Raw genomic sequence first — 24,512 nt, 5'->3', positions numbered from 1 at the left:
GAGTAATCAGCCCACCAAGTAGTTACACAAGTAGTGGACCAAGACGTAGTAGTGCTGGAAGTGGTGGTAGACTCAGCTTAAGTAGTGTTGTTAGGCGCAGCAACAGTGTAGGAAGTGGTGGCAAGTTAAGTAGCTCAGGTAGCGGTGGCAGACTCAGCAGCTCACTAGCACCACAGGATTAGCAGCTCTGGGAGAATGGGTAGCACTGGCAGTGGTGAATGGAAACCTGTTTACAGCTCAGCTAGTGGACGCAGGAGCAGTGCAGGGAGTGCAGGGCAATCAGGTGGAGGTAGGAAATCCAGCAGCCAAAGAGCCCCAAGCCCCGGAGGGAGGATGACTGTCAGCGGGGTAGTGGTGGGTGGCTGAACAGTTCAGGGGCAGGTGGGAATCGCATCAGCAGCGCCGGGAGTGGGTCTAAACTCAGCGGCCCAGGTAGCAACGACAAAATCAGTAGCCAAACTGGAGGAAGGATCAGCAGCTCCTCCAGGTCAGGGAGGACCAATAGCACAGGGGGAAGGGTCATCAGCAGCAGTGACCGGCCAATCAGGAGCACTGGCAGCGGAGCCGGAGGCACCAAGGAGAGAATCAGTGTTTGTAAGATGGCAGCACTGACGATCTCAGCAGCGGGAAGGGAGAGAAGTCAGGAGAAACGAAAACAAACTCAGAGGTCTCAACAACAGCAACAGGCTGCAGGTGAGAATTTACAACAATAACAACATGTCAGAAACAAAAACACACCAATGAGTACATAAATACACATGAATTTGGTTTAATCTGCTCTTTGCTCGTCCTTGCAGCTACCTCTCCTCTCGTCCAGCGTTGGTTGACCACAGGCGTTGGGGTGACAAGCGCCGATCCTGATGGCCTTGATGACATCATGCGTCTGATTGGTTATCTGTGGTGGAATTTAGTGACATCACACCTGCACACAAAAAAAAAGTAACAACAAGAAGATTCCAAATATCTTCTTTTGAATAAACAGCCAACAAATACATTTGTTATATTCAGTTTTTATTTTTTAAAAATAGGAATAAATTGTGTTTGTTTCAAATTTAGAGAACTGTTTGACACTCTGAACGTCAGATACCGTTACAATAACATCTGCATCAAAACTATCTGGTTTAATTAATTTTTTGTCTTTGAGAGACTGGTGTGTAAAATCAGCAGTTTAGTTTATTTTTCTTCACATTTTTCTCTTCATTCTTTCATTCAAAGTATTTCCTGATCTGTTGTTGGAAAATCTGACTACATATATCAAGAACTTTTTTAATTGTGTTTAACTTTAAAACATCCTGGTTTTATATCTGGTTTACAGCCGTTGTTTTGGTGTATCGGCATCAGTGGGTCCTGTTCACATTATGAATCACCTCCTTCAATAATCATCACTTTGTTTGATTGGTATTTACCTTTATAATTTACATGTCAGTTCATAAAAAACTTTAAAAACCAGAAGCTAGGTTTATTGGAAATGTTCACATTTTATATCTCTGGTCATCTAACTCTGTGGTGTTTGATTTTTTTTTTGCATCTGTTGGTTTCTATTAAATTTCATATCTGATTTGTAAATTTTAATCCTGGAAATAAAAATGATAAATCACCTGAGTCATTTTTTGCCATATTTCTTATTTTTAAAATGATAAGCCCTTGTCTGCTGTTGCTTCGAGAACGTATTTTATCCATGGCAGTCCTAAATTTATCAAATAATAAAATCATAAACCTTGGACCAGCAATGGTTACAATTGAGTTATAATTACAAGTGAAACCTAACTTCATTATTTATTCTTTTGTCTAATGTAAGAAAAAATGTCTGATAAATATCTGGGAAAAAATCATTTTGGATAAAACCCCAACGGTCTTATTTTGAGCAAACATGAGGCTTGTTGTTGTGTTTTAAAGGAGCCCTGTTTGGCCAGCAGGTGGCAGCAGAGAGAGAATGATATTACATTAGTTTCATGGTCCAAAAACTCACAGAGCTGCAACTCTGCTTGTTCAAGGAGTGTTCCTCTCTGAGGTTAAAACAAAATTACAGTCCACAACTTAGGCCACTGAAGCTTCAGAGCAGTAGAAGACCTTGAAGTAAGAACTGAGAGCTAAATAAAGTAAAAAAGTTGACAGTGTTAGTTGGTCGTGTCGGGATGTTAGAGGTGTTAGGAGAGGAGGAACTCTCAACAGAGATGAGTCTTCAGAGATTTGAAGACAGAGAGGGACACTCCTGCTCTGACAGGATCTGGGAGCTGGTTCCACCATCAGGGAACCACAGACCAGAACAGTCTGGACTGAGAACACGTTGTGCGCAGGGATGGTGACGCCAGATGATGATCCTTGGAGGAACACAATGTCTGAGAAGGAGCAGAAGCCTGGACAGAAGATGAGAGACTAGATGGTAATCGTGGCCTGTACCAAGAGTTTTCTTATGTTGTATAGTGCAGCGAGACACAACCAAGAGACAGATGTATCATGGTCAGAGAAGGAGAGCTGATCATCAAACATGACACCAGATCTCTCCTGACTTGTTGGGGTAAGAGATAAAGAGAAGATCTTAATGTTGATCTTGTGATGGAGAGATTGGACCAGCTGGGATGACTGAGTTCAGTCATGGTAAATGATGGTTTGTAACATCTGTTGGACTCAGTGAATCGAGGTAATTTGTTTAAGCAGGAGGTGATTGTGCAGCATCTGATTCTGAAGCTCACTGATAAAAAACAATGATGTGTACCTTCCACAGATGGTCAGTAGGGGCCAGTAATGGTGGCTTATGTGAGCTTGATATTTCCAACATGTTCCCTCACCTGTCCAGGTGCAAGTGGCACAGACAGGTGTTTGTGCCCAGTGAAGCATCCCAGGACTGAAGAGAAGTGAGTCCTGTGGTTTTCAGGATGAAGACACTCCAGCTGGACATTAACACGTGGGTAAACTTAATCATACATGTTACACACTGCAAAGAAAACAAAATGTCAGACATGTTCAGCAAATACTGAGCTGCTTTACAAACATGTTTTTGTTAAAAATGTTCTCCTCCTTCAAAATCATTGTAAATGTGCTGAATTAATGAAAGACAGACCGGAATCATCTTTATTGAAGAGTAAGGTGACAATAAACTCAGTAAGAGAGGTATGAAAGTAGAAGTAAAAGGCAAGTACTGGTAACATAAAATAAAATTGATTAGAAATCTGACATTAATGAGAACAATGTGTTAAGTATTTAAAGAACATGTACTGACTGTTTATTGTCAGAATAAAAAGCCTGTTAATAAAAATTGTCCACATTCGTTTCAGGAAACAACAGGAAACAGGGAAAGTTTAAAGAGAAGCCAGAGAGGAGTGAATGTGTGCGATCCTCAGAGGACAGAGTGGAACCTCCCATCAGACGACGACTGAGGAGACAAAATGCCCTAAAGCTTCTCTCAGATCATTATCACCTTCTCTCCTCCACACTGCAGAAAATAAGAGCAGAGAAACACACACACTCACATTATCCCACTGCCCCAAATACTCACTGATCTCTGATGTGGATTAATCCGCCGCTGAAAGTAGTCCCCAACAATTACACTGTTTCTTACGCAGTGCCTGTAAACTCTGTCACATGGGATCAATCACTGATCAATGATTTCCAACATGCAGCCACCGCAGCCTCTCCTTCCTTGGATATGTCAAGGTCAAAGGTCACTCTCAGCCTACAGAGATAAACACTTGGACAGAAACGAGGCGAGGCATGTTCAGAGGAGTGAGGAATTTAAGAAGCTGATCGATCCAGCTTTAATCAAAACAGATGAGTTTAGACTGAAAATGAAAACATATTTTCATTTTAACTGTGACACTGATGTTTTAGAAATAACAACATGCTGCTTTATTTTAAAGAAAAATGTTTTTTTAAATCTACAGGAATGATTCAACTTGCTTTTTAATACGACAGAAAATAAAATAATCCTACACATTCATGTGAGTGACAGTGAGAGGTGTGTTAGGGTTTTCTCAGTCCAGATCTTTTAATTCTCTCTCTTTTCTTCAATGTCATTTTATCATCCACAGCAAACCGAGATAATCAGACTCAACTTTACCTACAGAGGGGCTATCTGCTTAAAGGCAGAGATAGATACTGATTTAACCTTCTTTATAATCATGTGGAGGCTGTTAATTGTGGATGTTTTTTGTTGTTGAAATTAATAAATATTGTTGGTGATAAAACATCAGACCACAGACAGGCAGCTTTCCTTCAGATTAACCAGCGCACCATGTTATTAAACACGTCAGGAGACTGGACAATTTCTTAAGGCTTGTTGAACAGGTGGTGTGATAAAGGACTTACTGACCTTTACAGGGAAAGATGAACGTAGCTTCATGCAGATTCTATGTAGACATGTAAAGTGAGCACGAAACTATGGGAAAGGGAAGATACTGAGTTATTAACATCTAGTTATGAGATAAGAATATGGTAGAGGAGTCAGTAGAGGAGTCTGATAACTGAAGGCTCTGCCTCCAATTCTACTGCTGCAAACTCTGGGAACCAGTAAACCAGCATTTTGGGAGAACAGGGTTCTAGTGGGATTGTAGGCGGACTATGAGATTTTTAAGATATGATGGTGTCTGACCATTAAGGGCTTTGTAGGAGAGGAGGAGGATTTAACAGGGAGCCAATGTAGAGAGTCTAACACAGGAGAAATATGATCTGTTTTCCTAGTTCCTGTCAGTACTGCAGAGTCTTTAGAGACTTGTTGGGGCAGCCTGATAATAATGAATTACAGTAGTCCAGCCTGGAATTAACAGATCCACCAACTAGTTTTTCTGCATCTTTTTGAGACAGAAAATGTCTGATTTTTGTGATATTACACATTATGTTTTACGTGTGAGTTAAAGGACATATCCTGATCGAAGATAACTCCAAGATGGGCAATGCTGTGTAGGGTAATTATAGGTCTTCCCAGTGTAAAATCTAGTCGCACTGTCTCCAAAAATGGATGCAAAATGGTTGCAGTCTGGAGCCCTGATGCTGGGAAATCTGTTGTGTTTCTTCACACTTTAACTCAATAAATTCAGTGAACTCAGCAGTTCATCAACTCAGCTCATCATGACAAAACAGATTTACCCATGACTCTTCTTCGGTCTCAGCTGAGGCTCTGTAGTGAAGGTCACTGTACTGTTGCACAACCACATACTCCACAGGTATGTGTGTGTTTTTTCCCTCCATACCTCACATGTTGACGGCTCTGTTCCAACAGGCTTCTGGGAAATACCTGTGAGAACACACAGACAGGTTCATACATGCATCAACGTACTAACACGTTACTGATCAAAATAATCTCATAAATTCATCTTCTAACTGTCTTTAATCTGCATTGATCTGCTTTGATTCCAGTTGGTCGCTGCAGTTTGTTTTAATCTCAGCCAAAGAGTGTGTCGCCATGCCAACGGCACACCTATGACAACCTTAATACACAGTTACAACACCTGGACCTGGATCAAACACAGCATGAAACCAATTATCTCTCCAGCTGCCGTTCATCCAAAACCTGGAGACAGAAAGTGTTTTAGGTTAGCAGCGTTCTGCCATGTTGTCCCAGACTAGCCTAGACTAGGCTTCACTAAAATTCAGTAAATATTGACTGGAGTTTGGTGTATGAATGCAAAAGTTTCTAAATCAAATATTACAGGACTCCAGGACTTAAACATGTTTGTATTTCTGGCTGGTGAAAAACAGGTTTCATTAAAATCCAGTAAAAACTGACTGGAGTTTGGTGGCAACAATGCTACAGTTTCTGAATCTTTGAACAGATTTTAGTTTAGTATATTTTTACAGACTTTCTGGATGTGCAGTCTGCAGAAAACCTCCATGGTATGAGCAGCAGACGACAGCAGATTAACATACCAGGGTGTATTTCACAAAGACTTAGAGGTAAAACATACAGAGCAGTGGAAGAACTGGATGATGTTGGCAGGAACAGTTAAATAACACAACAGATTCTCATCATCGTCAGAACAGAAACTTGGCAGCAGATGAACAGAAACAGATCTGCTGTCAGGCCTTATTGTATTCAGGTTTGTGTGTCTAAAGTGTTTGATGGTACAACATGTACCTGTTACACATTAAGAAACCTCATCCTCTTATATTTTCTCCTTCCCTTCAGTTTTCGCCTCTGGTGGTCATGTCTGTGGTAAACTGATCCACTGTAATTATAATCATTAAAATTGGTCTCATTACTGAGTCATCACCTGAAGCAATATTCAATAACATTTCTGAGACACAAAATATAAAATACCTGACTACAGCGTTATTACACTTTCTAATGGTTATGTTCAAGCTCTGGCAACACTTGGTTAAAGTTTAGGAGTCTGGTTTAAAAAGTGACTTAAGACAAGATGTGGTTAATAAAAATTAAAGGTGCTATAGGTAAGTTTTTGCTATTGCTACATAGCCGTTAGCATTAACAGCTGTTTACTCGCCAACAGCTTCAGTCATTGTTTTGTTTTGGTTAGTGAAAGGCCTCGGGACAAACCTGACACTACAGCTACTAACTATCGCAAAGTGGTGTTATGAGATGGGACAGGCTGGGGCTAACTGGTCAGCATGCTAATGCCAGCAGAAGAAAAGAAGTGATGTGACACTGGTGTTAGTTGCCGTCTCTGGAGACAGGTCTTGGTGAATAAAGGACAGGAGAGACATGGAGCAGGAGGATTTCATAACTGAGCTGTGGACAAGATGCCAACTCTATATCTGCTGTTTACAGTTTGTAGTGGCAGGAAAATTATTGTCACCACTGGAATGTCATGAAGTTGCAATTACAGGACTCTTCAGAGGGCTTTTAATTTGAAACAACAGTCCCAGGAAGTGGAGACAGCAGTAATACCCGGTTGAGGCGAGAGGGAGAAAATCAGCAGCAGCATCAATCCAACACTATTCCGTTTTTTCTACTCGATCTCACACATTGTACCATAAAATGTGATGCAACAGCATCTGCATCATAACCTTAATAAAAGACAGTTAGACAGCCCTCCACCATCCATCCATCCATTTTCTTCTGATTATCCAGGATCAAGTCACAGTGGCAGCAGACTAACATTATTCCAGACCTCCATCTCCCTAGCAATGCTTTCCAGCTCCTCCTGGAGGATCCTGAGGTGTTCCCAGACCAGATGAGATATATAATCTCTCCATAGAGTTCTGGGTCTACCCCAGGGTCTCCTTCTGGTTGGACATACCCAGAAAACCTCCAAAGGAAGGCGCCCAGGAAGCATCCTAACCAGATGCCTGAACCACCTCAACTGGCTCCTTTTGACTCTACTCCGAGCTCCTCACCCTGTCTCTAAGTCGACACCCTACGGAGGAAACTCATTTTGGCTGCTTGTATCCACGACTTGGTTCTTTCCGTCACTACCCGGATTTCGTGATCATAGGTGAGGACTGGAACGTAGATCGACTGGTACATTGAAAGCTTTGTGGCTGGCTCTGGCTCTACTGGTACAATGTTCACATTACTTCAAATGCTGCACCAATCCACCTGTCGATCTCCCGCTTCATCCTCCCCTCACTCCTGAACAAGACCTTGAGATACTTCGGTTGGGGCAACAACTCTTCCTCCACCCGTGGGAGCAATCCACCAACCTCCACCAAAATACACACAATTCACAATACCTGCCTTGTTTGAATGAACCTCCCACCTGCTTACACCTATCCTCACACCACACAGATGGGCAAAGCCAACGTAAAGGTCAGTTCATTTTAGTCTAAACCACAGGCAGGAGAATTTCTAGGAGACTGAGAGTTTCCTCCTGGGATACGTTCATTTACTCCAGAAGTTTCAGTCATTTCTAGTTTGAATCCTCAAAAGGAGACTACCATGTCTGCCACAAATCAGACTCCGGTTCACCTGAACTTCAACTTAACTTGAGACCAAAGAAAGAAAAACAGCCACAGGTAAAAATAACTTTAACATTTCCTTTTATGGTAAAAAAAAAAAATGTGCTGGTGGAGGTCGGAGAACAGAGAAGTGGGCAGGTTGGAACAAATCATAAAGATATTTGCAGAGTGTCAGCTGTCGGAGATGTAAAGAGACAAACTGAGAATTAAAAAGAGGCATTTAAGGACAAAGAATCACACAAAAAGCAGGAAAGCTGACAACATAGGATTAAACTGAGCAAATCAAGATATGCATGTAGTCCAGTATTCTTCATCATTTTGTAGTTTTCTTCAGTTGTGTTTTGTTAGACGAGGTTTGTGAGAACATGAGGATTTAATGTTTTAAATACTGAGGCTTATCATCAAAAGCCGCAGGATTTAGGTTCTTAACCTGCAGTTGTTGTATCTGCAGAGCGGCATCAAAGCGGCAGAGCGTGACTGAAGCAGGGGTCTCTGTGCAAAGTGCTGACGAACAATTTGACGAGGAATGTTGACGATGACAGGCGAGTGAATGATTGATGGTCGGATAATGGCAGAAGGAGAGAGAGGAAGAAGAAAATTTATGAGATGGAGAGAAAGCCCCGGGCTGATTGACGGGAAGAATTCAGGCGCTGTCACACCCTGAGCAGCAGCAGCAGGAGGAGGAGGAGGAAGAAGAATCTTTGGTTGTTATCTAACATAAATCTATTGGGTCTGAGTCTCAGCCTTAAAGAAATAACTTCCAAGAAGAAAAACATCATCAGGTTTTACTTCTTTAGTAAAGTTTATCCACAAACAGAGCAACTTTCACATGTGGACACCACACCCAGCTCAGTGTGTATGATATCTGTGTGGATCATAGACACTGTGCACTCATGCTTCATTGATTGATGAAGCTAAAGTGGGTTGAATTTTGATTTTTGTCTCTGTTTGAGATATGTATGTTTTCTGGAGCAGTGCACGTCCTCACCTCCCTTCTTCAGGGGAAGAAGTATGTACATTAAATGAGTAAATGAGTCTGTATTTAGATGAACAACTAGCGTGGGCGGCTATCGCTGAGCAACGACACAACAGTCAGGTTTCAGTTTATTTGGACATTTGGAAAATACTTAATCAACTCCACCATTACATAATCTTTAGGACCTGCCTGTGTGAAAATGTAGCTGTAAGCGTTAAGGTTAAATGGCTGCATTTATCTAATGTGTGAACGCTGCTCTGACCGTCAGGAGCAGGAAGATCCAAGGACCGAACCACCCAGAGACTAGAGGGCGGCCTGTTGTACCTCCTGAGCCACAGTCACCTCAGTGTATATTCGTACAAACATACAGTATTTTCATCAGTGTGGATGATGCCCTCATCTACATGGACCCGTGCTCATCTAGATACTGCTGAAGCAACTGTCAGAAACTGTCAGAACTTCTCAATCTAACCTGCAGACCTCAGTATGTGGACTCCAAAACTGAGTCTCAGGAAAAGTCCTGAGCAGCACAGGGAACCGTCCAGTCCCCTTTCCTTCTCACACTAGACACATCTGACTTGTAATAAAACTCTGCAGCTGTTGGTTGTACTTGGGGAGGATGCGACTGGTGTAAACACAACCATTTACCACTCAACATCTTAAAGACTACAGAAATGGTTGTGGATTTTAGTGGCCAATCGTGGAATAGAAATGCCTGGAGTGCAGCTGGACAACAAGTCAGTCTGGTCCAACAACATAAATGCACTGTACAAAAATGGACAGAGCAGACTGTACTTCTTAAGAAAGCTGTGATCCTTTAACATTAGTTCCTGCAGCTTCTATCAGACTGTGGTGGCCAGTGCTCGTACAAGAACAGAATAAAAAACACTCTGCCCCACATTTAGACTCCGGCTGCTTTCAGAAAGACACCTGAGATCCCGACCTGAGGTACTGCCCCCTCCCAGTAAACACACAAAGGAAGCACAAAGATGCCTCCCAGCCAAGACTTTTAAATTCCTCTATCAGACACTGAGATTCACCTGTGAGAAAACGATCAGTAACAGCAGCAGCTGTTTATTTTATCCTGATTTGGACCCATCGTCCTCCATACATTCTCTATATATCGCACTCATGTACATATCCCTGATAACCATAAATACCTGACAACCTAGAGATGACAGGCTACATACATAAAGTAATAAATGTGGGAATAGTGGCTGGAGGGTGGAAGTAAGGGGGTAAATCAAGGCCAGCAGGTTTTTGCCCCAGGCCCCCACCCAGCAAGTCCATCCAGCTCTGGTTGGTTGGCAGTTGCACTCCTCTGCAGACATGATACTACGAACATGTAGTCATTCTTATTATTCTCTTTCTAGTCTGCTTGAAGGATTCACGTGCAGTTGATGTTCAGACTCTACGCAGTGGTCATCAGATACAGAAAGTTTAACATTGGTTTTATCCTGCAGCCAAGAAGGTGTAATAACAATAACTTTAATCAAAAAACTGAAATATATCCATTGTTGTCTGTCAGTGTCTGGTCAATGTAATGTAATGTAATGTAATGTAACTGATACAGAAGCAGTTAAAGATCTCATTTTCTACTATGAGTGCCACCTTCCTAACTCAATCTCATATTGATCCAGTAAGACACAAAGCATTTTATTTCCCACTTCCTGTATTATACAGAATGGGTTACAACCCTAGTATGTGTCTGTGTGGTTACTATATCTGTAAATAAAGGCTCTAGATGACACAAACTTGCAGCTGAGGTTATTAATTATCACATCACTCCAATAATAACTGTTGAGGCGATTAGTTATATTCTGACGTGTGCTGCATCTACATCTGTGTCATCTCACTGAACATAAAGTGTGAAAGTTTTGCACTAGAAGTCAGATAATACCAGTTGTGTTTACAGTGTTGACACGTGTCAAACAGCCACTCTTAATGTTGAATGTGTAAACCACCACCACCACCACCAGCAGCAGCAGAGAGGTCAGATTCCTCTACAGAAATAAACTTTCTTTATAGACTGAAAATGCCAGAAAATTCCTACAATTATTTATAATTCAAGAGATTTTGTTGCTCTGGGAAAGATCTCCTCACCTCATGTTATGTTTCATGTTGGTATTTAACATGAATGTGACTGTGAACAGGAGTAAAAGCTGAACACTAACGGTAAGAAACCTTTGACATTTTATTTTAGGCTTTGATGCATACAATTCAGCTGCAGAGGCTGGTTTTAAGTCTGAATTCTAATTAATACACAAAAACAAAACTTAACAACACACTAATAACTGATGAACATTAAAATTAAGAATCATAAAGAGCATAAATCAACCAAGAACACAACTGTTCATCCCATTTTCTTTTACTTATATCTCTTGCACTGACCTTATTTTTTTCATTAACCTACACAGTGTCAGAGAGACATTCCTGTGTGTACCCGCAGGTGACAACACCTTATATAAGCTCCGCCCCCAGTATCAGGTGAGGGCGGGTCCTCTCAGGTTACCTGTTATGTAAGGTTGGAGCTGCAGGCGGAGGATTCAGGTGAAGGCTGACAGGTTGATGGTGGGAGGGGGCGAGCTGGAACAGGCTCAGTGGGCCGGGCAGGTTTCCCTGAGGCAGGAGAGGGAGGGTTGTGTGTTATAAGACAATAGATGTCAGGGCTGATGCCATTCACCTGTCACTGTGTGTTAGCGGATGATTTGTGGTCCTGAATATCTTCTGACATTATGCAGCAGAACAGGGTCTACGCTCACTCCGATCATGAGACAGATACTGATCCCGGATTCTTCTGCAAAACCCAGACATGCTGCATCAAACCAGATCATCTTATTTATGAAAATCTGCCCAGAGAGTTTCCATCCAAATATAGTGGGAATTTCAACCAAAGAAAATGAAAATGAACATTCCTGCAGTGTGAATATCCAACACTGTCTCCTAGGTATCATGTTCCTAACATACTTTGCTGGTTTCCTTGGAAATTTTGACTTTCAAGAACAACTGGAGCACACCATAAATAGTAGGGCTGAGCTATCAGCAATAGCATGATTAGTAGCTTAGCTCAACCAACTTAAGTAGAACACACTAGTAAGAACATCAGCAAGTAGACATGAGTTAACAGGTAAGATAGCATAACAATTGTGAAAGGTTTATTGCTCTTAAATCCAGGATTTTTAAGCCCTCACACTGACAAAAAAGTACAAGAGACGAGAAAATTTGCACAGTTGAACTTTCAGTGATCAAATATCAGCTAACATTGCATTAATCTGAGACAGCTGTAGAGACTCTGAGCTATAGCTAAAAGCTAAAGTGACTTTGAAAGGGCTTATAGGTACTTGTGATCCAACCACAGGCATCAGGGCACAAAGCCTATTTAACGTTAGCTATCAGTGATCAAATATCTGATAACAGGTCTGTTTCCGGGTTTAACACCCACAGATAAACTTCCTCAAACTGTAATTTTTTTTTCTGTCCAAACAATAAAATTTAAAGACCCAAATCCTAAAGCAGCAGATAATAACCACCCTGCAGGTAAACTACAAGAAACTTTAAAAACTACAACTTCAAACAAAGGTTTTCTCCCAATGAGTCTGCACAGCTGAAGACTGATTTTCAGTCTTATTCAGACATTTATTATCTGTTATGTTGCTTATATGACTTATATTTTATGTGCTTTTATTTTGGCGGTATCCCCTGCTGACAGTTGTCACAATTAAATATCGTCCTTATGTTTGTCTTGTCCAACTGTTATTTTTCTTCCTTTCAGAGCCAGACAAAAGTTTATACGCCTCTTAAACAAACATGTTCAGAATTCAGGTGAAATCAAATGATTAGCTCTAATGAGTTAAGGAGAAAAGGACTGGGTGTTGTACATACCTGTCAGTTTCCCCTGCAGCCTGAGAGTAACAGCTGCAGATGATGGGAACACGCCTGCAGCAGAATACCATGCAGCTACACCCACACTGCACAGAAAACATTTTGCAGGTAAATTATTAAAACTAAATGACTTTGCTCCAGGACGCATTAACACATCCAGTTAATCTACTGATGTGGCTGCACCAGTTTGTAAAAATGTCTATTACACAACATGACAATGACACTGATGATTATGTGGAAATAAACTGCTGCTTTCAACAAAATTAAATGAAACTTTATGCTTCTGAAGATGTTTAAAGTCCCCAAAGTCTCTGCAACAAATATATTCCCTACAGCACAGAGGAATTTTAGCTTATTTTACTCGATGTATCTGAGGTTTTAGGTTTTTGTGATTAGGTTTTTGAATCACAGGTAGATACACACATTAATCTGTTTTCATTGCAAATCTGTGGGCACAGATTACAAATCCAAGAGCACAGATTTGTAGCTGCAGTTGGAGGAATGAGCCTAAAACCTGGAAATAAGTTTGCAGTTCTGCACTTCTGGGTTTTTTAATGTCTGAAATAAGCTCAAGACGTTTTCAGGTTTTATTCTCCGACATAAAATGGGTCAGTAAATCCCCCACTCCTGATGTTTGAAGCTTTTACGTGTCTTAAAAAAGGCGGTTGCTAACGAGTGTCTAAATGAGACTACAGAGGTTGTCGGGGACGTTAACATGAAAACCCATCTACTCACCAGTCCACCTTTACAGCCTCGTTGTGTTTCTACTCACGCTCTTTCAAACTCTCACTAACTTTCTAAGAAGAAAGGCTTTTGGAGAAGAGCTCAGAGCTAAATGAAATGACCAGTTGGAAGCTTAGTGGTGGAGACGTTGACGTCATGTGACCGTGGTGTAGTTGGTTTATAGCCTAACATTAGCTTCTTACTTCAAACATCAGAACAGTGGTGTTCATCTGTGAAGATGATCTGATCAACTAAACCTGGACCATTGGCTTTTTGTGGAGGAACCAGGCTGATGCTAACTCCAGGGCTGGACTACAGAAACACATCATCACTGCAGAAATCTATTCATCCAAGACTGATTCAGAGTTCAAAATAAGATGCTGCAGATTGCATAAGATGTTGACAGTGAAATGCACCCTGGGAATTGCAGTTGGCCTCTCTCCTCCAGTTATTACATCCACAGGCTTCTTGTGCCTTTGAACCAGAGATTTTTCTTAAACATATTTACTTATTTGTTCACCTTTTGCTCTAATGTTTGAGTTTCTGTTGATTCAACACATGAAGAGAGTGAGTTGTCAATCACCGTCTGCCTGGAGCTGGTTTTAACTACTTTAAGTTAGATAGTTTAGTTCTGTGGTTTCCAACCTGGGGGTCTGGCCCCGCCACAGGGTCACCAGATAGACACCTGGGTTTATGAGAAGATGAGAGGAGAGAAGAAAAGTTCTGATTCATAACCTGCCCAGTAGTTTAAGAAATCAGGAGCAGTAACGTTGTGGCTGGCGAGCAGAAACAAACCCTGAGCAGAAACGGATAAAGAAAAGGGTTTTTTGAATGACAAGTTTATGGTCAAAGCCCTGCCAGATGTTTCTCTCCACAAGACCAAAGTTATTTACATTTACTATCAGTGTGAAGTGAGTTACCACCAGAGCATGTCGAGTCTCAAATACTAACTGATGGAGAATATTCTGGACAGTATTTGTCATTGTTTTGGATTGCTGCAAAAATAATAAACATACATTTGCATAAAGCAAGCATATGTGTCCACTCCCGTATTTTATTAAGTATTCAAAACTTGAAAAATATCCCTTTAAGGTACATTAAGAATAGAAAATAGGAAAAATGTGTGATTAATTTGCAATTAATGGCGAGTTAACTAGGGACAATCAACTGTGATTAAATATCTTAATCGTCAGAACAGCCCTAGTTTTCAGTTTATGGATTTTACTTTGATCTGTGGATCATTAACAGTTATAGAAAAAAATGCATGTGAGAGGTTTAGAGGTGAAAAGACTTTGGTGAAGTTGTTAACAACTCATCTGAAGACATCTGGACCAGGACAAGGAGACACAACCAGGCACCGATTTTCTATAAAAAGCTGTTGGATAAATGCAGTAGGGTAGAAATATAAAGTAGAAAAGATGAGATACCCAAGTAGTGTATAAGTACCTTAAATTTGCTTAAGCACTTAGTTGCTGTATATTTCCAAACAACTGGACTTCTTCCATCAGATCAATGCAATGAACTGGTCAATGGTCGTCTTTGGAAACAGGCTCAGAAACACTGGTATCATCTGTCCTTTCTTTTCCTGTGTCAAAGCTCATCTTGGTAAATATTTCTGTTGTTTGCGGTGATGATTTTGTTTTGTTAAAACCCTTCACAACATCTTTAAGTACAATAATCTCTCTTAATCTCTGTGGTTTAACTTAACATTTCCTGATTTTTACAGACTCGTCATTGGATCTTTGCCACTTGAGTTTTAACCCTCAGCTTTGGTTCTTTTATTGTTCTTAACAATAGATAATCAGCTGCTCCTCTGCCTCAGTTTATAGTCAGCTCTGTTTATTCAAGATTAGACGGTTGACGACGACTCATCCTGATCAAACAAGTGGTTTACTCTTTAATCCAGTCTGGCTCTGTCTCCACCATCTACTCATCCAACACTCGTAAAACAGCAGAATGTGGAAAATCTGAGGAAGGTCACTCAATCTTTTACAGCTGCACAGACAGATGGACATGAATTTTCATGCAGGGAGTAAACTTTAAATCTGTGGTTGTATCTAAAAGTCTTCCAGGCCTAAACTTGCCCCAACCTTTTATTTCTTTTGATGAGTGTTGAGTTGACATGAGGATCTCTCTGCATGTAAAGTAAATTAGCAGGTGATTGTACAGGTGATGGGTGGATTCCACATTTCTCAGACACACCCGCCGCCCATTAACTGTGTTTATGTGTCAAACAAAAACATGTGTCTCCTCCCCGGCTTGGCACCAGCTCTCCATCCTGCCCTCTGCCACCCTCCTCCTCCTCCCCTACCCATCTAATGGTATAAAAAATCTGCCTCTCTCTCAGCTCTCCACTTTCTCCTCTCTAGCTGAAGCAGAAAGACAGCCTCCTTCATCCTCATCACCAGACACAGTCATGACCCTCTACAGAGGCACCAGATCTGTTGGCGGCGGCGCCTACATGAGCAGCAGTAGGTCCATGCACGGCGGTGCTGGTGGCAATTATGTCCGGATCTCCACCGGTGGCTCCTCCATGTCCATGCATGGCGGAGGCGGCGGTGGTGGAGCTAGCTTTGGCTACAGCTACAGTGCAGGAAGTGGCGGAGGAGGTGGAGCTGGTGGTTTTGGATTCGGCGGCGGTGACGCCAACAGCATGGACATCTCCACCAACGAGAAGGCCACCATGCAGAATCTGAATGACCGTCTGGCTACCTACTTGGAGAAGGTCCGCAAGCTGGAGGCGGCCAATGCCGAGCTGGAGCTGAAGATCAGGCAGTTCCTGGAGAGCAAGGCCTCCCCCTCCGCCAGAGACTACAGTGCCTACTTTGCTACCATCGCAGACCTGCAGGGAAAGGTAGGCTCACCATCAAAGTCTGTTGAACAGGAACTTCCTGTAGAAACAACATTGAGAGAAACGATTTAGGAAATGTCACAGCATCAGAGCTCAGGTTTAATGGTGAGATAAACAACAGTCAACACTTGCTGAATGAAAAGAAATCTGAAAATGTACCTTTAACCTCTGCTCCAACTGAGATCAAATATCATGTTTTTTGTCTGCTGCTACTTTGTCCACCAACCTGAACAGAGAACTTTAAGAGCGAAGACTGAAATCTAACAGCATCTCTTTCCTCTTTCATCCCCCAGATCCAGGACTCTACCAAAATCAACGGTGGCATCTACCTCTCCATTGATAATGCCAAGCTGGCTGCCGATGACTTCAGGCTCAAGTGAGTGAATTCATTCATTATTGTTTGGCTACAAGTGAATCTGAAATTAGCATTAAAGGCCAGTGACATCAAGATTTAAAACTGCAAAACTTGATGCAGATCTTGAGATCAGAGGAGGCAAAATAAATCTGTACAACTCTGGCGAAGTTTGGCATGACCAATGACCAATAAATAATCAATAACAAAGAAAAGTTGTATCTCTGATCCAGTGAGAGTGGTATAGATTTAGAAATGAACCTCATGTTTGTTGCTCAGGTTCGAGAACGAGCTGGCCATGCGTCAGTCGGTGGAGGCCGACATTGCTGGGCTGAGGAGAGTCCTGGACGAGCTGACTCTGGCCAGGTCCGACCTGGAGATGCAGATCGAAGGTCTGAAGGAGGAGCTGATCTTCCTCAAGAAGAACCACGAGGAGGTTGGTGTCCTCTCAGAGATTATTAAACAGTTCCCTCAGACACTAGAAACATCTTAGCGGAAGAAGGATTGCTGCAGTCGGATAAAGGTTTTGTGAGCACTGAATCCTCACTTCCACCGTATTGTTGTTGGTTTGTAGGAACTAATGGCAATGAGAAATCAGATGAGCGGTCAGGTCAACGTGGAGGTGGACGCCGGTCCTCAGCAGGATCTCACGGCAATCATGGAAGAGATCAGAGAACACTACGAGTCCGTCGCCGCCAAGAACCGCAAAGACCTCGAGGCCTGGTTCCAACAAAAGGTGAGAATGTGATGTTCTGTCACATTTGTTGGTCCAAACTGAAATATTTGAGTAGTAAATGAATATTTCTGCCAGTAAACATGTTATGACCATGCTGTTGTCTTTTCCCTCTCTACAGACAGAAACACTAAACAAAGAAGTAGCAGCCAGCACAGAAACCATCCAGACATCCAAATCAGAGATAACAGACCTCAAACGGTTGCTACAGAGTCTAGAGATCGAGCTTCAGTCGCAGCTCAGCATGGTGAGCATTGAATCTCAGGACACGTTTTCTTGTCATCATTTAAGATTTTTTCTGAGGCAATAAACAAACTGAACCATCCTCTCACTCTTTCTTCTGCAGAAAGCCGGGTTGGAGGGCACCCTGGCTGAGACTCAGAACCGGTACGCCATGCAGCTGGCGGGTTACCAGAACCAGGTGATCATGATGGAGGAGCAGCTGGTGCAGCTGAAGGCTGACCTGGAGAGACAAGCCAACGAGTACCAGATGCTGCTGGACATCAAGACCAGACTGGAGATGGAGATTGCTGAGTACAGGAGGCTGCTGGATGGAGAGGGCGGCGGCAGGTGAGACATCTTTAGCTCTCTGAGAATGACTTTGTTCTCATATCCAACCTCTCTAAGGCACTAAGGACACTAAAGCTCAGTAATTGATTACTAAGTCATTAAAATTGACAAACTGCCCCAAAAATAAAATGAAGCAGGGACAAAGTACATTTTACATTTCTTCATTATTATTTCCAGGTTTGAGATATCCCAAGATTACAGGCTCAAATAAGCACCAAAAGGATTTTGTGAAATGATGCTAGTTGTTGTGCATCAGTGTCCGTAAAGACTTTTTGCAGCTGTAGAAATTAACTGAGAATGAATGTCTAGAAAAAATCTGACAAAACCGCAAAATCTGACTCCTGTTTCTCTCTCCTGCAGTGCCTCTTCCTCATCTGCCTTTTCCTCCTCCATGTCCTCCTCCATGTCCTCCTCCACCTCCGCCTCCGCCTCCGCCTCCGCAGCCCCCGTCTCCACCTCTGTCACCAAACAGAAAATCATCACTGTCGTAGAGGAGCTGGTGGATGGAATGGTGGTGAGCTCCAAAGAGACCATCTCCGAGGCCCTGTGAGCACCAGCAGGAGGCGCTCTCTCTGCTCTCACACAGACATAAACATGCAAATAAAAGTCTGCTGAGGCGCTTTCAAAATAAAACCTCTTCTGTTGTGTTTTTGTTTTTCACCCAAAGGGGCTGCAGTTCCTCTAATGACCGCTAGGTGCAGCATCAAGAAGTTGGCACCCCAGGCGTTAACAATGTGCAGGAATAAGATAATTAAAAAACAAAAAAAAATATTTAGTTTACCATTAAAATGTGATTATTTTCCTTTACCCGATTAGGTATAGTTCACTCTTTAAGATATTATGTCATCAAAATATCAACCGTCTCACTAACAATAAAACAAATATGAGATACCTGTGCATGGGGCCACAGCTCTGTCAAAAAACGTAATGTAAAATATAAACATCTCTTTCCCTGCAGTAAACAGCCCATGACAATTTAAAAGGACACTGATTCTAGGCATGTCACGATTATCCTGGCCAGCATAGTTGTGATAGATATTATTGCAATAATCATTAAAATATACTTTAAATTCTTAGATTTGATTAGATAGGACTGTGAGAGAGAGACAGGAAACGTGAATGACATGCAGCAAAGATCCAACCAGATTGGGAGTCAAACCGGGGACCAGCTGCTCAGAGCACTAAGGCCCATGCGGTACATGTCCCAACCATTCAGCTATGGGGGTGCCCCAACTCTTAGAATGATTTTAACTGTTCCTTATAGGCTGTGGTCAAATTAATGTTACGGTTGACAATAAAAGAAAAGCTGTGGTAAACGGCAGTCAATTCTCCAGAGACCGCAACTCCACTATTTGCTGTTTAGCTACATAGCTAACATTACCTGGCTAACATTAGCTTAATTCACTGGTGATGAAAACAGTATCATTATGTAACAAACATTTAGATAAACATCAACACTGATGGATAGATGGTTGTCATACAGATAGGAGCTCAAACTGGAGGTTGTTGGACCCAATTTAACTTTCTGTTGCGGGGGATACAGTGGGCGAGCCGAGCCTTCATGGTGACAGGCTTAGTATTTTGTAACGACTGGAAAGATGCAGCTCCCCCTTGTGGCAATTCAAAAATCACTACAGGACTGTATATTGGCTAAACAGATTTTTAAAAAAGTAATTCGTCATGATATTAACAATCATACCCATTCACAATTATTCCGATGGTGGAAATTTACAACAATGAATTTGTTGTATTTTAAAAGCCGCAACGGGTGGTAAAATCATATATCATCCCATCCCTAACTGATTCTGATAAAAATGTAAGTCCAAAAGACTTGAGAGAGAAATAGTATTAAAGGTTTGCAGGAGTTTATCTTACTCACCATAATGTGGAAAAATAACTTCATTGGTCTTTGTTTTTTTTAAACCTATGTAAATGTCACTGTTTTTTTTAACATAGTAGTTTTGAGAGAGACCACAAATCATAAGGAGCACAACTGGAGACTGAAAGAAAACAGGCAAAAATGCAAAATGTGGAGAATTTTCTTTCAATGCTTAGAAAATTTAATTGAGTTTGGTTGGTGACAAGCCAAAACTTTATCAGGTGGATGAGGTTGTTTGTTTCAGTTTGTACCCATGACTACAGTATCTATAAAATCCTGGCTACATCCCTGATTGTGGGGATTGTTGTTTATCTAATCAACACAGCCTCTGGCTCTAATTTATAAAAGAAGAGTGGAGGCCATCACTGTCTGAACACAACCATATAAATCATTTGTCCATAACCCCGATACGACCTGTTGAAGGCATACTGCGCCTTTGTCGTCAGAAGAAAACAAAACACAAAACTTAAGGAACAGTCATGGTTTGGTTGGGTTTAGGTAGAAAAACTACTTGATTAATTTTAGGCAGAGAGGTTAAAATGAGAGGACCTTCATTGTGCTTTGTCGGCCTTTATATTACAATACCTGACATCCTCCTTTTCTCCTGTCATTATTATAATAGGCACTAGAGGTCGCTGAACAATAAACAACTATGGGATGTGATAAACAGCTATGGGGACATTTTTTACAGTTTGACTGTAGCAGGGGCACTGTCCAACGAAAAATAAATCTGAATTAAACCTAAATCTAATGTTAACCCTAAAATCAAGTGCAAACTGAGGACATGAAAAAAATGTCCTCAGTTTCACTAAAAAAAATACCCACTTTCCAAAAACGTGTCCTCACTTCCAAGGAATGTCCTGATCTTTTAAAAATACTTTAAAAAATGTCTTAACTTTCAAAAAAAAAAAAGCTGGTCCTTACAAAAACACAACTTTACACACAAACTAAGTCCCTACAGAAGTCTGCAGCCTGTAAAGCTGTAATCAGCTGGAGTTGATCTTCCACTTTAAAACAGCCACCGGCGTATTTACTCTCATTACATCAACACTGAAGGAGGCCAGGTAACCATGGTGACACTCATTGAAGATTTGCCTGTGTTGTGCATGCCAGTTTGAAATGCTTGTAAAAACACACTGGCTGGTTTTACTACCAGAGGACGAGCATTCAGATGGAGTGAGTCATTTTAACCTGCTCAGTGTTACAGGTTTACACTGGAAACTATTCCAACAAAACTTGATAAAGAACTCAGGAAACCTGCTCAGAATCCAAGACAAACAAATAATTTAAAGTCAGAAGTTAAAAGAAACAGCAAATATTTACTCAAGATAAAATAAAACAAAAATAAACACGGAGTGAAGCATATTTCAAGTCATTGAAAACTGAGGATATTTTAAGTGGAGACATTTTATGAAACTTAGGACATGACATGAAAATGTTTTCAGAGAAAAAGTAAGATTTTTTTAAAAGAAATTTTAGATTTATTTGGAAATTGAGACATTTTTTTAAGTGAGGACATTTTTGGATGATTTTGTTTTATGGCTCTAACACACTGGGATTTAAAATGGCAAAATGTATATGTTGTTATGCTCCCATTTAACATGCAAAGCATACACAGCTACATAATAAAAAACAAAAATCCAACAATGTAATTTACACATTAATAAAAATAATACAACCTCTCTAACAAGATTTCTACACAATATTTCACTCATTATACTTTGTAAAGTTCAATTACAGGACTTTTACTTTACACTTTCTAGTGTAACTTTAATAAATAGTATTCTAATTCTTCTTCTACAGCTCGCAATGCTGACTGCAAAATAAAAATACTTCATTGTACTTATAAGCACTGGATTCAAAATAACACTTAAGTAAATGGACAATCAAAAATTTCTTAATAGCAAAATGTACTGACAGTACCAAAGTAAAAGTACCGGTTCTGTGCAGTAAAATGTTCCCAGTGGCTGCAGTTAGATTTATAGTACAGTCCAGTGATTCCCAACATAGGGGTCGAACCCCCAAAAAGGGACAACAAATAAATATGAGGAGAGAGGAAATAAAAAAAGAACAAAATTCTGAATTCACTGATCTGTTCTCAGGTTTTGGAGTTGGGTTGTGAAATATTGGACACTTTACCAAACTGTTACTGCAGAGAAACTATATGAGCAGTTTAAAGGGAAAATGTTTTAGGAAATCTGAAACATGACATGAGGGCACAAACCAAAAAGGTTGGAAACCCTTGGCATAATATTTTATGAGATTGTCATATGTTTTCACAAACATGATTTACGTGATTCTGTCTGGTTAAATGAAGATTAATTAACAAATTACATGATGGAGGTTGTCAGTGGTTTTTCTGGATCTGAGTTTCGACTCTTTTTCAGACAAAACTTCTCATAAACTAATTTTACTGTGAACCAGCCGCAGGGTAAATAACGGCTCATTTCCTGCTGCGTTTTGTCACAGCAAACCGAGGCTGAATGAGGAGCTGACACAAAGCATTTCATTGTTTGCTTGTACAATAACAGGAGAGAGAAGGGAGCCTGTTTATAGTCCTGTATGGTCCAAAGAAACACAAGCAGCTTAGGGACAGCAGACAGGTTTGGACATGCAGAGAGGAGTCAAGGGTTGAAGGTTTGAAATGTGCAAAAGTCTGAAGCAGATTAGATTTCATCAGGTTTGCAGTGAAGAAGATACACCTGAACAAACGACATTACTGAGTCACCTGAAAGACATTTCAGATACAGATAGCAGAGCAAACACATGGTTGCGGATGTGATATTGTTGTACAACAGGCCTATACTTTAAATTCCTGCTGTGACTGGTTTGTGGCTGCTGCGGTTGTTTGACATCCTTCTGCTGGTTCGACATGTGTGTCTTGCCCTGAGGCATGTGATGGGGGCTGGACTCTGAACCCCTCCCTCACTTTCAGGGAGGCATAAAAGGAGCTGTGTCCCATCTCTCCTGCATTCTCTCCTCTCCATCCAGAGCAGGCAAACTCCTCTACCATGGCCAGCATTTATCGCACCAGCTCAACCAGGGGCAGCCTCCTCGGGTCCATGAAGGCCCCAAGCGTGTACGGTGGCTCTGGAGGCCATGGGGTCCGCATCTCCAGCACAAGTGCTGCCAGGAGCTTCTCTTCTGCTGCTGGCGGTGGTGCTGCTGCAGGAGGCTTCAACCTGGCTGACGCCATCGACATCAGTGACAATAAGAAGATGGCCATGCAGAACCTGAACGACCGTCTGGCCTCCTACCTGGAGAAGGTGCGCAACCTGGAGAAGGCCAACGCCGAGCTGGAGCTGAAGATCAGACAGTTCCTGGAGAGCAAGACCAAACCTGAGGGCCACGACTGCTCTGCATACAAGGCTGTCATCAGTGGGCTGCAAGACCAGGTGAGACCAGGTTCTGATTCTGTACTCAGATTTGTCTAAGACTATAGCAGAGACAAGAAAGAAAGACTAGAAATATGAGATCATGTGAAAATATCAAGATAAGAACTCTGCATGAAACTGAAGATGCTCCTTTTGTCTGAAAGCTTTTTATGCTTAAAAGTAAATCTTCTCCGGCACAAAAGCTCCGTCCTTACTGACATGAAACACCCTGAGGCAGGTGCACAGTTGCAGCCGCACACGGACATGACTCATTGTTTCCTGTAGGGATGAATACAGGTGCAGCCACACCCAAACTACACCGAGGCCACCTGCAAACCGCAGCACTCAGGCTCTGCATCTGGTTTTGCATGAACAGAAAACCACTAAAACAAGAGGGGGAAAATTTGACTTTTACTTACATAGTCTTATCTTCTTTTTTTTTTAATCAGATGTGCAGCTGCCTCACAAAACTTTGTGTTCACCCTTTAGAGACTTGTTGATATCAGTGAATTAAATGAAAAACATCCTAAATCTGTACTCCTTCTGTTTTCAGATCTTTGACGCCACCCGCATAAACGGATCTCTCTACCTGTCAATCGATAATGCCAAACTGGCTGCTGATGACTTCAAGGTCAAGTGAGTATCCAAACACCAGTAGCTGCAGTTCAGATCAGTATGACTCACAGCTGTAAGATGAAGTCTTATTTTTCTGTTGCCTTCCACCCCAGAAATCTCCTTGAACAGAATTTACTGATGGAGCTACAAGTAATCAGCTGCTGCTTACAGCCCCCAGATTATGGGAAATATTTAATTGACTTCTCATTAGTATTGTGTCTGATATTGTGATGTTCGTGTTTTGGATGAAGCAGCTGATGTGACCGATGCTGCTGCCGTTACAGGTTTGAGAACGAGCTGGCCATGCGTCAGGGTGTGGAGGCCGACATCGTCGGGCTGAGGAGGGTCCTGGACGAGCTGACTCTGGGAAGATCGACCTGGAGATGCAGATCGAGGCACTGAGGGAAGAACTCATCCAGCTCAAGAAGAACCACGAGGAGGTGGGTGTGAAACTGCAAGCTCACTCTGATTTAAGATACATTATGAAGTACTTCAACCAGTGACATAGAGGATGCCTTTATCAAAGCAGTACGATTAAAGAAAATTCAGAAGATGTTGAAACTTTTTCTTGAAGGCTCAAACTCTCCAAGAAATGCCAGTCTCAACTTATCAGTGTCCAAAGTTTTATTTAAAAAATATTTAAATAAAAAAAATCTAATCATCAACTAACTTTTCGTTGATCTGGATGTTCTTCTGCAGGACCTGC

The 24,512-nt window shown here is 41.5% G+C and overlaps 2 protein-coding genes and 1 long non-coding RNA gene across 3 annotated transcripts; 2 read left to right on the top strand and 1 right to left on the bottom strand.

Moving 5' to 3' along the window:
• Positions 1–2,923: 2,923 nt before the first annotated feature.
• Positions 2,924–12,789, bottom strand: LOC108892150 (uncharacterized). The gene is made up of 6 exons (XR_001962419.2): positions 12,710–12,789; positions 11,340–11,446; positions 5,083–5,230; positions 4,310–4,375; positions 3,497–3,688; positions 2,924–2,935 (listed from the first exon to the last, which is right to left on the bottom strand). It is a non-coding gene; the product is annotated as an uncharacterized LOC108892150 (long non-coding RNA).
• Positions 12,790–15,772: 2,983 nt separating this feature from the next.
• On the top strand, positions 15,773–18,571 carry LOC108892151 (keratin, type I cytoskeletal 13). The gene is made up of 7 exons (XM_018689572.2): positions 15,773–16,286; positions 16,577–16,659; positions 16,915–17,071; positions 17,210–17,371; positions 17,490–17,615; positions 17,715–17,938; positions 18,299–18,571. The coding sequence occupies exons 1-7, from the start codon at positions 15,849–15,851 to the stop codon at positions 18,486–18,488; spliced, it is 1,380 nt and encodes a 459-aa protein (XP_018545088.1). The 5' UTR covers positions 15,773–15,848; the 3' UTR covers positions 18,489–18,571.
• A 4,121-nt stretch (positions 18,572–22,692) lies between these two features.
• On the top strand, positions 22,693–24,309 carry LOC108892149 (keratin, type I cytoskeletal 50 kDa-like). Its single transcript, XM_018689571.2, is given in 4 exon segments — positions 22,693–23,212; positions 23,745–23,827; positions 24,091–24,170; positions 24,173–24,309. Coding segments are annotated over 4 exon segments (684 nt in total). The 5' UTR covers positions 22,693–22,828.
• Positions 24,310–24,512: the final 203 nt, after the last annotated feature.

This window comes from Lates calcarifer, unplaced genomic scaffold, assembly GCF_001640805.2.
Source record: "Lates calcarifer isolate ASB-BC8 unplaced genomic scaffold, TLL_Latcal_v3 _unitig_2088_quiver_2246, whole genome shotgun sequence".
In the NCBI taxonomy this organism is placed as follows: domain Eukaryota; kingdom Metazoa; phylum Chordata; class Actinopteri; family Centropomidae; genus Lates; species Lates calcarifer.
This window is presented reverse-complemented; position numbering and strand designations above follow the sequence as displayed.